The 18,449-nt window shown below is 37.0% G+C and overlaps 1 protein-coding gene across 2 annotated transcripts in view; it reads left to right on the top strand.

Annotated features, from left to right (window-relative positions):
* rsu1 (Ras suppressor protein 1) overlaps window positions 1–18,449 on the top strand; it is a 48,988-nt gene that overhangs the window by 696 nt on the left and 29,843 nt on the right. Inside the window, exons 1-6 of one of the 2 annotated variants that reach the window (XM_079805631.1) lie at window positions 1,808–1,965; window positions 2,102–2,213; window positions 2,457–2,507; window positions 9,885–10,005; window positions 14,363–14,481; window positions 16,514–16,596. In XM_079805631.1, the coding sequence (XP_079661757.1) occupies window positions 2,105–2,213; window positions 2,457–2,507; window positions 9,885–10,005; window positions 14,363–14,481; window positions 16,514–16,596 (483 nt within the window). In that variant the 5' untranslated portion in view covers window positions 1,808–1,965; window positions 2,102–2,104. Of the gene's footprint in view, window positions 1–1,807; window positions 1,966–2,101; window positions 2,214–2,456; window positions 2,508–9,884; window positions 10,006–14,362; window positions 14,482–16,513; window positions 16,597–18,449 lie in introns of those variants that run through there. The other variant, XM_079805630.1, reaches the window with a different exon arrangement.

Below are 18,449 nucleotides of genomic sequence, written 5' to 3'. Positions count from 1 at the left end.
ATCTCACTACAGTGGTTCTACAATAACTTTATGGAGTGACGAGAATAGTTTTTGTGCGCAAAAAAACCCCTAAATAACGACTTATATAGTGATGACGATTTCAAAACACGGCATCATGAAGCTTCGAAGCGTTATGAATCAGTGAGTCGAATCATGATTCGGATCTGAATCGAACTACTGAATCAACTCACTGATTGATAACGCTTCGAAGCTTCATGATGCCGCGTTTTGAAATCGTCATCACTATATAAGTCGTTATTTAGGTTTTTTTTGCGCACAAAAACTATTCTCGCCGATTCATAAAGTTATTTTAGAACCACTGTTGATGAGATGGACTTTGTAACGACGTCTTTAGTACCTTTTAAGGGTCTTGAGAGTGTAAAGTACATTGTGCCAATGGAGGCCTTTCAGAGCCATCAGATTTCAACTAAAATATCTTCATTTCTGTTCCGAAGATGAACGGAGGACTTACGGGTGTCGAACGACATGAGGGTAAGTAATTAATGACAGAATTTTCATTTTTGGGTGAACTAACCCTTTAATTGTAATTTTTCTGGTTCTAAAAGTAGGTGTCAATCTTGCGTTTATTGCTATCCTCATAAATCTTTGGCCTTGTGGGGACATGTTTGGTCCCCATAATGGAAAACAGCTTATAAATCATACTAAATTATGTTTTTTGAAAATGTAAAAGTGCAGGAAGTTTTCTGTGATGGCAGTGCTGGGTAGATTACTTACTAAATTGTAGCCGGTTACTGATTCCAAATTACATGACAAAAATTTGTTAGTAATGTAATCTAGATTACTCCTTTTAAGTAATGTATTCTGACTACTTTTTAGATTACTTTTGACTCGTTTATCACATTGTTTTGAATAGGATCAAAATCAAAACATATATTTAATAATAATAATAAAAAAAATAGAGAAAGACAATATATTCCATTCTTTGTTACCAAAAACATGAAGTGCATTAAATATTACATTACGTCAGGGTTTGCAGACTGGGGTTCATGAAGAAACTTGAGGGGGTAAATCATTTTAAAATAAAACAATCAAAACAAAACATGTACTAAAAAAAGATAAAAAAAAAATATTACCTGCATGTCACATGACCATCCGATAGTCTGATGTAATCAGTTAGCAACTAACCAGTGCTGGTGTTGGGTGGGTTTATGATTAGGGGATAGAATACACAATTTCTACAGTATAAAAAAATCATTAGGCCTATGTCTATGGAAAGTCCCCACAAAACATGGAAACCCAACATTTGTGTGTGTGTGTGTGTGTGTGTGTGTGTGTGTGTGTGTGTGTGTGTGTGTGTGTGTGTGGTTTTGTGAGATTTACCTTTTATAACACACATTTTATAATTGTATAGCCTAACTAATTTTATTTATAATAATCATAACACATGTGATATTAAAAATACCTTTGGTCCTGTATTAAAATAATACAAGATTAAAATAAAATAAGTCTATATTTCTTTTAAAAACTCTATATACATCTTTCAATGAGTCAATTCCTTCAGATATGCCTATATAATTTCCTACAGGCTATAATATTGTAAGTAATTCATTGTTCTAACCTAACAGGTCAATAGCTAGCATCATTTATAACCAGAAACAAGTCACATCGGTAGAATGATTTTTGATTGGAAGAAGCATACGCACTGTTGCGGCGGCGCGCGTTCTGATTGGCCATTTGTGTTCCTTTTTACAACGATTCCACTGACTCTCTAGCATCTGATTGGACGATGGAACAGAATTCTGCTTGATATTCTTTTCCTTTCTCTGGACCCCGGAAATACCCTTTTATGGAAGGAATGCGAGACTTTTACAGACATACTATCAACTTCCGGTTGGGTGTGAGGGACTGTCTCGCTTCAAAAATATCTGGTTTTACTGCCTTGAGGGCCTGGATATTTGTTGTCTTTTTTTTCCCTGTATGCTTGCGTGTTTTCCATACAGTTAGGTAAATACTGAGGGAGTTCTTTATTTGATTCTAATGACTAGATTTGAACCATCATTTGAGGCCAAAGTGGCAAAACTCTATTCGTAAGATTCTCAGCGTGTATTCGGGTCTTTAAGTTGTTAATCTTTTCTTGTAGAAAATGTCAAAGTCCCTAAAAAAGATAGTGGAGGAGAGTCGGGATAAGAATATCCCGGAGGTGGACATGTGTGACAGAGGAATATCAAACCTGCTGGATATTCCTGGATTGTGTGAGTCTACTGTATTCATTTCTTCACAAGTTTAAAGTTTTATATTGTGCTAATGTTAATTAGCTTAATACTAAAGTTAATTAATTTTGTTTATACTGTAAATATGTGGCTGTCATAGCACGTAGTGACTATTTACAATATATGATTGCAGTAGGATATGTCATCACGTTGACGTCACGATTTAATGACACCAAGTAAACTTGTCTTTTTTTAATTATTATTATTTTTATTTTTATTTTGTAGTCACCTTGTCCAACATAACCCAACTGGTACTGAGCCACAACAAGCTGAGTGGTAAGTTCTCAAGATATTTCTCTTTTTGTATTTTATTTTTGCTTTTAATTTTAACATATTACATTATTATATTTACAGCTAACGTAACCCATTACATCTTTGAGACATGGTAAAAGTTCTGTAGGTTTTATAGCATGGCTGTTCCCAGTGTTGGGGAGTAATTTAACTAGATTATGTAATTTAATTAAAAAACAAATGTAACCGTAATCCGTTACAGTTACTGAGATAAAATGTGTAGTTAAATTACAGTTACTTATGAAAATGTTAATGATTACAAAGGAGGTTACATCTGAATATTTTCTGTAAAAAGCTAGGATGTGTTGAGTAATATTAATTTGTTGCTTTGCCTGTTTTTGATGTGCACGACGCCTCTTGCCATTTAAAGTCCGCTTTGTAAAGCGATTCTATTCTGATGCTTTTGATTGGTTCTTGTTTGAATTTGCAGCACCACGTCTGTCAATTATATCAATCCACATTGCCGCTGAAAGCTTTAGGCTACAATCTGTCTGAAAGTTGCCACCATGAGTGATGAAAATGTATTCCAGTGCTGGAAAATAGAAAAGTAATCAAAAAGTAATCGGTTACATTAATTTTATAAAGTAATTGAAATAGTTACACTACTTATTACATTATAAACAGGGTAACTTGTAATCTGTAACCTATTACATTTCCAAAGTAACCTTCCCAACACTGGCTGTTCCTACGTTGCATTTAGTGATGTTACTAAGGCAAATCTCTGGGTCTGTTGGAAATGCAACTCCATGAATCTCAGATATGATTTTGCATACTTATTTCTCAAATAGCAATCCAATAGGAAACAACCAAGTAGAAGGTAAAAAAGTTCCATAGGGGAGACACTATGTGATTTGTTGAGTTTTTGGAATTTAATCAGAAAAGCTAGTATTTGATTGATTTATTTTAGAAGCTTTTATTGCTGTTTTATTTTATTTTTATTGCAGTATAGTTAAAGGTTCACCCAAAAATTAACATTTGCCCATGATTTACTCACCCTCAAGCCATCCTAGGTGTACAAGACATTCTTCTTTCAGACGAAAACAATTGGAGTTATTTAAAAAAAAAAATGCCCTGGGTCTTCCAAGCATTATAATGGCAATGAATGGCTGTTTCTGTTTTAAAGTCCATAAAAGTGCATGTATCCATCATAAAAGTGCGTCTATCCATCATAAAAGTGCGTCTATCCATCATAAAAGTGCATGTATCCATCATAAAAGTGCATCTATCCATCATTAAAGTGCATCTATCCATCATAAAAGTGCATCTATCCATCATAAAAGTGCATCTATCCATCATTAAAGTGCATGTATCCATCATAAAAGTGCATCTATCCATCATTAAAGTGCATGTATCCATCATAAAAGTGCATCTATCCATCATAAAAGTGCATCTATCATCATAAAAGAAAAGTGCATCTATCCATCATTAAAGTGCATCTATCCATCATTAAAGTGCATCTATCCATCATAAAAGTGCATCTATCCATCATAAAAGTGCATCTATCATCATAAAAGTGCATCTATCCATCATTAAAGTGCATCTATCGTCATAAAAGTGCATCTATCCATCATTAAAGTGCATCTATCCATCATAAAAGTGCATCTATCCATCATAAAAGTGCATCTATCGTCATAAAAGTGCATCTATCCATCATTAAAGTGCATCTATCCATCATAAAAGTGCATCTATCCATCATAAAAGTGCATCTATCCATCATAAAAGTGCATCTATCCATCATTAAAGTGCATGTATCCATCATAAAAGTGCATCTATCCATCATAAAAGTGCATCTATCATCATAAAAGAAAAGTGCATCTATCCATCATTAAAGTGCATCTATCCATCATTAAAGTGCATCTATCCATCATAAAAGTGCATCTATCCATCATAAAAGTGCATCTATCCATCATAAAAGTGCATGTATCCATCATAAAAGTGCATCTATCCATCATAAAAGTGCATCTATCATCATAAAAGTGCATCTATCCATCATTAAAGTGCATGTATCCATCATAAAAGTGCATCTATCCATCATATAACTGCTCCACATGGCTCCGGGGGTTAAAGGGTTAGTTCACCCAAAAATGAAAATTATGTCATTAATTACTCACCCTCACGTCGTTCGAGACCCGTAAGACCTCCGTTCATATTCAGAACACAAATTAAGATATTTTTGTTGAAAGCTGATGGCTGAGAAAGGCTTCATATAGGCCTCCATTGGCATTCAGTACATTTACACTCCCAAGACGGATAAAAGGCACTCAAAACATCGTTACAAAGTCCATCTCACCACAGTGACTCTACAATAATCTTACGATGCGACGACTAGTTTTTGTGCGCAAAAAAAATAAAAATAACACCTTTATCCAACTTGTTACTGCCTTCCGTGTGTGCCTCCACGACGCATGCGCGAGAATATGACGCAGATCCGGCGTTCGGACAGATGACCCAGAAGTGATTTGTTTACAATCAGAGGAAGACGCGCGTATCTCAGCTGTTGGATTCTACATTGATCGTGCTTTAGGTCTCGGCGTAGTGCTCAAAATGGGGTTAGAGTGCGCATTTCATGGATTCCCGAACCCCGGCGCTATGTCATATTCTCGCGCATGCGTCGTGGAGGCACACGCGGAAGGCAATAACAAGCTGGATAAAGGTGTTATTTTGATTTTTTTTTGCGCACAAAACTATTGTCGTTGCATCGTAAGATTATTGTAGAGTCACTGTGGTGAGATGGACTTTGTAATGACATTTTAAGTGCCTTTTATCGGTCTTGGGAGTATAAGTGTACTGAATGCCAATGGAGGCCTATCTGAAGCCTTTCTCAGCCATCAGCTTTCAACAAAAATATCTTCATTTGTGTTCCGAATATGAACGGAGGTCTTACGGGTCTCGAACAACATAAGGGTGAGTAATTAATGACAGAATTTTCATTTTTGGGTGAACTAACCCTTTAATAAAGGCCTTCTGAAGTGAAACGATGCAAAAAAATATCGTAAATATATAAAAATATCCATATTTAAACTTTACAAACTATAATATCTAACTTCCACTAACTGTCATACGCGTGTTCACGAGAGACTGGCGTTCCAGCGTATGACGTAGGACGCTCCGGTGAGAATATGCTAGTTCTCGCGAGAACCATGTTTTGTTTTTCTCTATCTTTTGCGCTTCCGTGTTCGCCAACGGAACTTATGCTACGCCTGCGTCACACACTGGAAAGCCAGTCTCTTGTGAACGTGTGTATGACAGCTAGCGGAAGTTAGAGATTACAGTTTGTGAAGTTTTAAATATGGATATTTTTCTTAAACAAACCCATCGCTTTACTTCAGAAGGCCTTTATTAACCCCCCGGAGCCATGTGGAGCAGTTATATGACGGATGGATGCACTTCAAAACAGAAACAGCCATTCACTGCCAGTATAAAGCTTGGAAGAGGCAGGACATTTTTTTTTATAACTCTGATTGTGTTCGTCTGAAAGAAGAATGTCATACACCTAGGATGGCTTGAGGGGGAGTGAATTATGGGCTTATTTTTGTTTTTGGGTGAACTATCCCTTTAACTAGCACAAGTTTAATATTAGATTGAGGTTCATGAGGGCTGTGGAACTGGTTAACTCCACTAGAGGGCTGTCTTGTCCTTGATCACGTTTTTTTAAAGGTTCTGCTCAGTACCATAATAGTGAACATTAGTAGTATATGTAGTTAAGTTACGTCTTCATTGTAATTTGCGAACATTTCTCTTCTGTTTTTCTTTTAAAATTGAGTTTAATGATAATTTTTATGAGTTGAGCATTATTAGGAGAGTTATTATCAGGAGAAATATGTTTGTCAGTGTAGTTTGGATCTTGTTTTCCCCACCCACATAATCTTTGGGTTCATGGTAATCGCTCTGAGCCGTGTTAACTCTCATCTGATCTGAACAGGAAGTGGGGATTTGTTTGTTTATGCAGGAGTCTTTTCTCTTAATCTCCATGAAGATCTCAGTGTGATAATGCACATTTCTGTCAGGTACCGTCTGTAGTGATGATCAAAGCCTTTTAATATGATTTATAAGATTTGAAGATGAGGAAATGAATCATTCCGTTATGGGTCACACCGCTTGTCTGTAGCTGATTAAATGAGGGAGAAACAAAACTTTATGGATACCTAGTGAGGTCCAAAAGCGTGAAACCACTAGCAATATGCTTCAATTTCGCTTTGTATTATATTATATTAGGTAATACTTTATTTACACTGTCCTTGTTACATATGTTACACGTACTTGCCATAGTAATAACAGTAAATTATGCATAATTACATGCAACTAACCCAACCAAATCCTAGTCCTACCCTAACCATTAAGTAGGTACATGTAGTTAATTAATATTACTCAGTACTTAAATATATAATTATATTGTAGCAATGACACCTTAAAATAAAGTGTAACCTTATATTATATTATATTGTCATCCATTTTTTTCCCTTGACACAGTCACTTCTGGCTTCTTGATTGTAACATTTGAAACTAAATGTATTGTTAAAAGTGCTATAAATGTGAATAGAAGGTAAATATATTAAGAACACAATGATTTTATATTACATCATAATATTATAGAATTATCAGCCTTTTTAATATGTCGCCTCACTTATCTTTAGCTGGATTAAATGAGGGAGAAAATTAAATTTCATAGATACACAGCCTGAGACCACTAGCAAAATGTTTTTGTTTTGTTTAAAAAAAAAAGAAATTTATATTATATTAGAATTCTATGAATCTGAATAATGTATGTGGTCATAAATATGAAAAATCATTTTACCATTAAAAAAAACCCCAGTATCTTAACCTCCTTAAAAAATCACATAATTTCAATTTGTTCCTGACCTTCATTGTAATGAAAGGAGGAAATCTAGTGTATTTTTTATTCCATTCTTTTTTCGGTGTATTCCTCACCGCTCTGCATTTCCCCTTCTCTGTTCTTCTGCTCTCTCTCATCCTCATCCTGCCTACTTAAAGAGCAGAGACAGGGAATCTGCCATCTTTTGAACTTTTCAGGGTAGTCAGGAATTACAGTGACATTTGGAACCCTTTCATTAGTGGCTCATGAGTAAAGCAGGGCTGCTGTTCGGCCCGGGCAGGCAGCAGCTCAGGTAATGAGACAGAGGAGAGAGGGGCAAACCTTTCTGCTCTATATAGCCGTGTACTCTTTGTCCTATTGCCATCAGCTTTTTCTGCTTGTTTTAAAGGCTCCAATAAGACACACACACACACACACACACACACACACACATCTTTACAAGCAGTTTTGTACTTGCAACTTGTGCATACAAAAATATTTTCAAGCAAGAAAAGCCAGCAGAAGGACAGCCTGTAGCGCTTGAGAGCCCCGTCTGTGGTTTAAGAAGATAAAGTGTAGATGTCTGGCAGAGACATGTGTCTTAAGGATGGAAAAGGCAGAATAGATCGATCTTGTGTGTCATTTGGAGACGAGTAGAGGGACCCTGACATGGGGCGCAGAGTTCAGTGTCCTTCAGTGTCTCTTGGTACGTTTACACTTCCGTTGAGACATCGGGAAACAAATCGTATGTTTCAAGAATCTTTTATAGGTGAAAAGGTCAGAGGATTGATGCAAAAATTAGGAATTGAAGGGTCCATCTGTATATATATATATATATAAATAAAATAATAATTTGTTACATTTATATAGCGCTTTTCTGGGTACTCAAAGCGCTTTACATGGAAGGGAGAAATCTCCTCAACCACCACCAATGTACAGCATCCCCCTGGATGATGTGACGGCAGCCATATTGTGCCAGAATGCCCACCACACACCAGCTGATTGGTGGAGAGGAGACCGAGTGAGGAAACCAATCAGTATAGGGATGATTAGGAGGCCATGTTGGACAGAGGTCAATGGGCAATTTTGGCCATATAAATAATATCTATATACAAATAAACATTAAAATAGTTAGAAAAGTTATTAAACGCACACACACATTAAATTTTTTTAAAATTGAGATTATTAATATTGAGATTATTGATATTATACATTCTGAATGCTGAATAAATGAGCTTTCTATCGATGTATGTTTTGTTAGGATAGGACAATATTTTGCCTAGATACAACTATTTGGAATCTGATGGTGCAAAAAAAATCTATATATTGAGAAAATTGCCTTTAAAGTTGGGAAAATGAAAAAAAAAATTGAAAATGAGGTTTTCGATTGATTAAAAATTGGTAGGAAACTTATGTATGTATGTATGTATGTATATATTTATAAAACACACACACACCTACACACACACACACACACACACACACACACACACACACACACACACACACACACACACACATATACATAAATTGGCTAGTATTTAAATATGATAAAATATCTCAAAATGACCAAATATTTAGCAGTTAGTCTCTTGAATGTACATGATAATAATAAATATACATAATAATAATATACATTTTTGTTTCTTATGAACAAGCACATTTACTGAATTGTGCTGTGAGAATATACACAATTATACTGATTACATAACATTTGACATTTGGACATTTATTATTAAATAATTTATGTATTCATTATTATTATTACTATATTGTAATATATGTTAAAAAGAAACAGGTATCACTTTACAATAAACATTCACTAATACCAAATTAATGTATTAATTATAATAATAATGATATTAAACAGTAGTAGTAGAAGTAGTATTAAATGAATCTGCTATTAGTGAATGTTTATTATAAAGTGAGTCTAAGCAAGCGCGTGCTGAAGAGAGCATGTGCGTTCATGCTTGCGTTTCCCCGTTGGAGTTTTGGATTGTATGTGTGACGGCTGAATCATTTGTACCTCCGTGTCTGGCGCGGAGCAGCTCTCGTTGATCTCTCTGGAGGTATTCGTGTCATGCTGTTTGTGTAAACCTCTCCCACCTCCCCTCCTCCGTAATGAGGGGCCATTGATCAGCCAGTAATCGGATAGAGCGCCTGTTCAGCCCATCGATCTCTGTCGACAGCAGAAGGGGGCAGGATGGCCTTGCAGGAGGGGAGGGAGGGGTGCTGATGATCCGTTATGCTAAAGCCTCCATCATTAAAGTGTCAAATCTATCGCTGGGGGAGTGACCCATAATTGAGCCATCAAAGATGGGACGTCTATCTGCTGACTCTGATAATTAGCCATTCAACCTCGACAGGTCAGACCTTCGGCCTCTGTTCATTAGACCTCATCTCTCGTTTGGGAATGCTTTACCTTGATGATTGTATTGGCGATTATAATACAGTCAATTGAAACGCTTTGATTGATGAGATTGATGATACCTGCAGAATTGAAGTTGTTCTTGTTTATTCATTTATGCTTACCATCTCTCTCTTTTCAGCTGTGCCTCCAAACATTGCAGACCTGAAGAACCTGGAGGTGTTGAACATGTTCAATAACCAGATTGAGGAGCTTCCAACTCAGATCAGTAGCCTTCAAAAACTTAAACATCTGAACCTTGGGTTAGTCTGACGTCTCATCGTTTCTTGTCTCATCTCTTCTCAGTTTGTTTAGCCTCTTCTCTACTTTTCCCTCTTTGTTTAATTTTACACTTTCATCTCTTCTCCTCTGGTATCCACTTTTCCTCATCTCTTTTCTTCAACTCTTCCGGTCTCTTCTCTCATGTTCACATCTGTTCACTTCTCTTGTCTTTTTTTTTCATCTCTCCTCTCTTGTCGTCTCATCTCTTCTCATATTTTGTCTTGGTTTTTCACTCCTCCCCTTTTCCATCCTCTTGGCTCTTATCTCCTCTTGTCTCATCTCTTCTCGACTTTTCACTCCTTTGTGTTGTTTTGTTCGTCTTTTCTCTTCTTCCATCTCCTCTCATCTCTTGTCTTTTATACTTTCATCTCTTCTCCTCGTGTATCCATTTTTCTTTCCTTCTCCTGTTGTTTCTCCCTGTCTCTTCTCTTGTGTTCACCTCTCCTCTTATCTCTCAACTTTTGTCTCTTCTCTACTATTTGATTTGGTTTTGTCTCATTTTGTCTTCTTCTATCACCTCTCTTTCCCCTCCTCTCATTTCTTTTCTTTTCATTTTGTCTCATTTTTTCTCTTGTCTCTTATAATTTCATCTCTTCTCCTCTCATATCCTCTTGTATCTTTTCTTCTCTTGTGTTCATGTCTATTCTCTTCTTGTCTTCTCTTTCTTCTTGACTTTTTTCTCATCTCTCTTATCAGGTTGTCTCGTCTGCGTTTTTCACTCCTCTCTTTCCTTTCTTTCCCTTCGTCTCGTCTCCTCTGCTCGCTATTATTCTATTTTCTCCTCCTGGTTTTCTGAACCAAAAATCTGCTAATTTATGGGTCAGAAATCATTCCCAAAAATCCTGTCTGCATTAATTCTAGTCTATGTTGTTGATCAGACACCGTTATCAAAGTATATCTGGTTTAGGAATCCTTTTTTGTGAGGTTAAGAAACCTTGACAATGGCAGTGCTGCTGTCTTCCTCTGCTCTTCTTCCTCTCTGACTCCCTTCATCCCTGGTCATCCGGTCATCCCCTTGTGTTTAGAGCCCACCTGAGCCCCACCCGAATCCCAAGGGTTCTCCTTCTCCTCCGAGGGCGGAGCCTCCGCAATGTCACGCAGGATTAAAGCGCGGCACAATCTGCCCCGCGACTGACACCACACATTTTTATCGATTTGCTGTCAGACGCACCATTTCTACACATAATCTTGAAAACATAAGCCGGCTTCTTGTATTCCCGGCCGCTACTCTCGACTCAAAACGTGAGGATGTGTGTGTGAGCGTGGCCGCCCGTTATCCTGATCTCATTTGTCAAAACAATTCCCCTTCTTGTGTAATTGCTTCACAAACATGTGGTGGAATCAATTTGTTTGTTTCTTTAAAATCTGTTGCTAAAGTTTCCGTGTCTTCATGTCAACCAAGTGTCATTTGAAAGAAAGAAAGAACGAGACGGAGCACAGACACTTAAATAAGCAAGAGTTAATCAGCATCTGATTTGGGCGCCCCTCTCTTTTTTTTCTCTCTCTTGCTCTCTCCCGTTTTTTTATCCACGTCGTCGGGCACCTTGAGCATTTCTAATTTCAGATTCCATGTTCTCTGTCGGAAGTTTTCAGCAAAAAATTTTATCCGTTACCTTTCAAGGGCGAATATGAGTTTAACATTTACAGACACAACACATTTTTAATATTGGTGAACTAGCTGAACATTAAACTTTCATTAAGAAATACCTCAAGCTTTTTTTATATTTATATAAACAGTGGTGTCTAAATGTCTGAGACCATTAAAAATCTGGGTTTCAAATAAACACTACTGTTCAAACATAGATTTTGAAACAAGTCTCTTATACTCACCAAGGCTGCATTTATCAAAAATGCAGTAATATGGTGAAATATTTTTACTATAGTAAAAATAAAATGCATTTTGCTTGAATATATTTTAAAATGTCATTTATTCCTGTGACGTAAATTAGATTACTCCAGTCTTCAGTGTCACATGATCCTTCAGAAATCAGTCTAATATGCTGATTTAGTGCTCAAGAAACATTTATTATTATCTTTTCAGGATTCTTTGATAAATACATAGTTCAAGAGAACAGCATTTATTTGAAATAGATATCTTTTGCAGCATTATACAGTGGCAAGAAAAAGTATGTGAACTGCTTGCAGAATCTGTGAAAATGGGAATAATTGTAACTAAATTAGAGAGATCATACAAAATGCATGTTATTTTTTTATTTAGTACTGTCCTGAATAAGATATTTTACATAAAAGGTGTTTACATATAGTCCACAAGACAAAAAAAATGCTGAATTTATTAAAATGACCCTGTTCAAAAGTTTATGAACCATTGATTCTCAGTGCTGTGTGTCGTTCCCTGGATGATCCACGGCTGTTTTTTTGTTTTGTTTTGTGATGGTTGTTCATGAGTCCCTTTTTGTTTGTCCTGAGCAGTTAAACTGCCCAATGTTCTTCAGAAAAATCCTCCAGGTGCTGCACATTCTTCAGTTTTCCAGCATCTTTTGCATATTTGCACCCTCTCCAGCAGGGACTGTATGGTTTTGAGATCCATCTTTTCACACTGAGGAGAATTGAGGGACTCAAACACAACTACTAAAAAAGGTTGAAACATTCTCTGAACATTTCTGCTTTTAGCTATTATGCCAGCCGCAGTTGGAACCAGCTTCCTGAACAGATCAGATCAATCTGCTTCAACAGTAGTCACATTCAAATCCAGACTCAAAACACATCTGTTTAGCTGTGCATTTACTGAATGAGCACTGTGCCACTGTACGTCCGACTAATTGCACCTTATCTTATCTATGCATCATCTTGTATTCTTTTTATAACTGTTTTATTTTACCTTTGTTGTTTTATCTATATATTTCACCATTTTATTCTTATTTTTTTAATTCTCTTTACAACTGTCTTAATTGTCCTTGTTTTTATTTTGAATTCTTACACAAGGTAATTATCCTTGTTTTAATTTTGAATTCTTACACATGGTATTCGTATTTCTTATGTAATTTCCAATTCTTATTTCAATGAAAACTTATTGAATTTGAAAATCAAGGTAAATTGTACTCAATTTGTCTTCTGGGAAACATGCAAGTATCTTCTGTTGCTTCTGAAGGGCAGTACTAAATGAAAAAAAGATAATTAAACAAAATAAGAAACATTTGGACATCTTCATCCTGCTCAAAAGTTACTTAATGCATAGTGTTTCCTTCTGGAGCATCAGTGAATGTTTCAACCTTTTTTAGTAGTTGTGTTTGAGTCCCTCAATTGTCCTCAGTGTGAAAAGATGGATCTTAAAATCATACAGTCATTGCTGGAGAGGGTTCAAAAATGCAAAAGATGCTGGAAAACTGAATAATGTGCAGCACCTGGAGGATTTTTCTGAAGAACATTGGGCAGTTTAACTGCTCAGGACAAACAAGAGACTCATGAACAACCATAATAAAAACAAAAAAACAGCCGTGGATCATCCAGGTGACGACACACAGTATTGAGAATTAATGGTTCATAAACTTTTGAACGGGGTTATTTGAATAAATTCAGCTAGTTTTTTGTCTTGTGGACTATATGTAAAGATTTTTTATGTAAAATATCTTATTCAGGACAGTACTAAATAAAAAATAACATGCAGTTTTTATGATCTCTCTTATTTAGTTAAAATTATTCACATTTTCACAGATTCTGCAAGCGATTCACATACTTTTTCTTGCCCCTGTAAATGTCTTTACTGTCACCTTTTGATCAATTGAATGCATCATTGCAGAATAAAAGTACTTCTTTAAAAAAAAAGAAAAATCTGACCCCAAACTTTTGAAGTGTAATTTAAATCTGTACATTTAAAAAAAAGTTTTAGGACATTGACCAATTAAAAACAAAAAGGTTTTATGACTAATGAGTTAATAAAAATTAAGACAAAATGAAAAATGAAGACATTCTTAAATCCGTCTTTTTTTCCCTCAAATTATGCTGATAATATAATTGGTAATCGAAGTCGAGTACAATTAAAAGTGGAAGTGGTTTCACACTTTCACTAGTGATCTCAGACTGTTGGACTCCTCTTTATTTAACTTTGAGGTTATAAATGTGAGAAGATCTGTTGAGAGTTGTTATAAATCTGTGTTGCGTTTGAAATATCAATCAAAATCAGTGAGATGGATCTGTGCGCACTGCATGTCTCTGTCTCATGTCTCCGAGTAGGTCGGCTATAGATTTTCAATGGGTTCCCCTGAGTCAAGAATTGACGGGTGTTTTATAAATGTGTGTCTGCTTGTGGACGTGCAGTGTGCGTTTTTATTTGAAGCTGATGATTTGGTTAAAATGGCATTTGATTGTCTTCATGTGTAGGATGAACAGGTTGAGCACTCTTCCACGAGGGTTTGGATCTCTTCCGGCGCTGGAGGTTCTGGATCTGACGTACAACAATCTGAACGAGTCCTCCCTGCCCGGGAATTTCTTTTACCTCAGTAAGTCTGTGACACACACACCATGTATTACCAGTATAACCTGCATTAGTCTTAATAATTTATAACAAACGACTGACTGTTCATAGACCACATATTCCAAACTAAAATAAAAAGAAATGTTAGAAAGGTGAAAGCTACATTCTGATTGGCTAGCAATTTACAACTTCGTTTTAAGGCAAACAAATAAAAACAGGTTTTTACTTGTTTTCCTTAAAACGAAGTTGCATTTCCCAGTCAGGTTTAAAGGGATAGTTCACCCTAAAATGAAAATTAAGTCATAATTTACTCTCCCTGGTGTTGTTCTAATGCCGTATGTCCTTCTTTCTTTTATGGACAACAAAAGGAGAATTTTCAATAAATGTCCCACTCTTGCTCGTCCGTATAATGGCAGTGAATAGCAACCAGCATCAAGCTTTTTTAAAAAGACACAAAAGTATAACAGAATGATAATGTATTTAATGTCATGTTTTTGTTCATCTTGATTTCTCACAACTTGTGTGCCTTTTTTAAAAAGCTTGACGCTGGTCTCTATTCGCTGCCATTATATGGACGAGTGTATGCAGGACATTTTTTTTTAAATTCTCCTTTTGTTGTACATAAAAGAAAGACGGCATTAGAACAACACCAGGGTGAGTAAATGGATGGCTTTATTTTAGGGTGAACTATCCTAAGTGCTTGTTCGTTCTTCTCTTGGGGGGGTAAAAAGAAGTTCGAAATACGTGACAAGTTGTATACTGCTAGCGAACGTCCTAATGCCGCACACACTGCTGTCTGTCTATCTGACCTCAATGGACTGAACAGAAGAAATTAACCTGAGAAGATTTCCACGTCGAAGGAGGCGGAGCCTCCGAGCACACCTACAAAAACAAACTTTGTTTGGGCCAGATTTTGTTCAAAATGACATCACACACACCAGTTCATTCTTAGAAGTATATCAGAGCCTTTATAATATCAAATCTCACTGTGTTTTTGTGTGATTTGATCAAAAGAAGCAACATATATGATATTTATATGATATTGATTGGAGTGATGCTTAGAGATCTCAAAAACGATTGACAAAGAATTTAGTAGATTTCAGTCTTTCCCCGTTTAATTATAAGGAAAGAAAATGGGGTCACAAAAATGGCCATCAAGTGAAATGAATAACTTAATTTCCCTTTGATTACCCTTTTAGACCAAAGTTCTACTTTTTTGACCACAAAAAAGTTTTTTTTTAGTAATTTCCACTTGCATTCTCGAGCATTGTTGTGAGATTATTGGTTTCAGATTCACTAACTTAAACAAGAAAGAATTGTGGTTGGTTGCTGAAATAACAGACAGCATCCTGTCAACTTGGGTAGTTCTTTGCCAGAATAAGCTGCAACGAAGACCAGACTACCTACTAACAATATGCAAACAAAATAACTATTAACTTCATCATCTAACCCTCATCAGTCCAATCAGCTGGTCCCGTCAGAGGATACTGATGAGCAGTGATGATGGGCTCTAATAACCTGTTATTTTAATGGCAGCCACATAATGAAAGCACCATCTTAACATTAATCAAGGTCTGTGATCTCTAACCACACTCACACACACACATACTACCAAACCTCTATTTATCAGTGCTGTTTGGAGTGGCTGTCATATCGGCTGTGATATTGACTCTAAAACCATTTGAAATGGATATGATCGTGTTGCTGTTGCTTAGACATAGATGGACAGGAAAAGGGTGGGGCAAATACTTGTTAGTTGTGGCCCTATTTGTGCAGGATTTGAAAATGATTTATGTTCAGAAAATTATTTAAATGTTTATTTAATTGGTTATTGCTTTTCTGAATGTTTGCCCATATGTTTATCCCATGTGGCACCTAAGTACACAGTGTGAGTGTATATTTGATGCTGTTTGTCGATCTGTTGATATTGTGTGTGTGCTTGGGTGTAAGATTGTAGCCATGCTGTATCAATCAGAGATGACCATTTCTATTGATCAGTGTTTGCAATACTCCTCTAACACACACACACATACACACACTTCTCTCTCTCATTTCAGCCACCCTGCGCGCACTCTATCTCAGTGACAACGATTTTGAGATTTTGCCCCCCGACATTGGCAAGCTGGCCAAGCTACAGATAGTAAGTAATTTATCTAAATTCCCTCTGAAATCAATTGCTTTTGTGGTGGTGCTCTGCGCCGTGTGTGTTGGATTTATTCTCCGCAGCGTGTGTTCTTTATCAGACGTGGTGCGAGGTGATTTAGAGGCTGATCTTCACCCCTGTGCTCGCTAGGAACGGACTCAATGCAGGGCATAGTCACATAAAATAAATAAGGCTGGTAAATATAAGTTTAAACTTAAAAATAATATTCAACTATTTTGGTTTGGTGTTGCGTTAAAATATGGGTGTAATTACACCCGTGATTTTTATAATACAAGTGTTAGTATATTAAATGGTGCACTCATGTGAAATGCTGTCAGTTACCACAGAGAATCATTTTGACTTGTCCCGCAGTTCACAGCAGTGTACAGTAATGGAAGTCTATGGGACAAGACATTGTGCATATACATCTATATTCCTGAACCATTTTTGCTTTGTGGCAGAGTGCATTATCCTGCTGAAAGAGCCACAGCCACCAGGGAATACCGTTTCCATGAAAGGGTGTACATGGTCTGCAACAATGCTTAGGTAGGTGGTACATATCAGAATAACATCCACATGGATGGCAGGACCCAAGGTGTCTCAGCAGAACATTGCCCAAAGCATCACACTGCCTTCGCCAGCTTGCCTTCTTCCCATAGTGCATCCTAGTGCCATGTGTTCCCCAGGTAAGTGACCGACACACACACCTGGCCATCCACGTGATGTAAAAGAAAACGTGATTCATCAGACCAGGCCACCTTCTTCCATTGCTCCGTGGTCCAGTTCTGATGCTCACGTTCCCACTGCTGGCACTTTTGGCGGTGGACAGGGGTCAGCATGGGCACCCTGACTGGTCTGTGGCCATGCAGCCCCATACACAGCAAAGCCCCATACACAACAAACTGCGATGCACTGTGTATTCTGACACCTTTCTATCAGAACCAGCATTAACTTCTTGAGCAATTTGAGCTACAGTAGCTCGTCTGTTTGATCGGACCACACGGACCATCCTTCACTCCCCACGTGCATCAATGAGCCTTGGTCGCCCATGACCCTGTCACCGGTTCACACCTGTTCCTCTCTTGGACCACTTTTGATAGATAATGACCACTGCAGACCGGGATCACCCCACAAGAGCTGCAGTTTTGGAGACGCTTTGACCCAGTCGTCTAACCATCACAATTTGGCCTTGTCAAACTCACTCAAATCCTTACACTTGCCAAATTTCCCTGCTTCTAACCAGAGGTGGACAAAGTACACAACTCTATTACTTGAGTAAAAGTAAAAGTACTACTGGTCAAATATTACTCTGTTTCAAGTGAAAGTTCTAAAAACAGATTTTTACTTAAGTAAAAGTACAGAAGTATTTGTTTTTAAAAGTACTTAAGTATCAAAAGTACATTTTCTTTTGTAAGTCAATGCATTATTTTATTATTGTTGCATTGTTGTATAAATGCACGCTATGCCATCATGGTGGTTTAAGCCAGTCAGTGATGCTCCATCCGACATGCTAGCATACGACCACCTTAAACTCATTTCACAGACATCCCAACCTGCGAAATGTCATTTGCTGAAATCAGGATGCTCTCTGTCTTACATGCACTTCTCGAGGCACACACGCAAGGTCTCTCGCTCCTAATGCTCGCTCTCGCTCTAGATTCTAGGAGATTTATACTAATTTGCGGGCATCAGGGAGCCGCTATCAATTTGCGGGAGACTCCCAGAACTTCCGGGAGACTTGGGATGTCTGATTTCAATACTTGTGTAAAAGTTACAACTCTCTTTATAAAGCTGCTGTCACTTTAAGGCTGAATGCATGGATCCTATACTCTGATACGCATCCCATATTC

This window comes from Gobio gobio (assembly GCF_949357685.1).
Source record: "Gobio gobio genome assembly, chromosome: 23".
NCBI lineage: Eukaryota > Metazoa > Chordata > Actinopteri > Cypriniformes > Gobionidae > Gobio > Gobio gobio.
The sequence above is the reverse complement of the archived record's forward strand: the minus strand, read 5'-3'. Positions and strand labels throughout refer to the sequence as shown.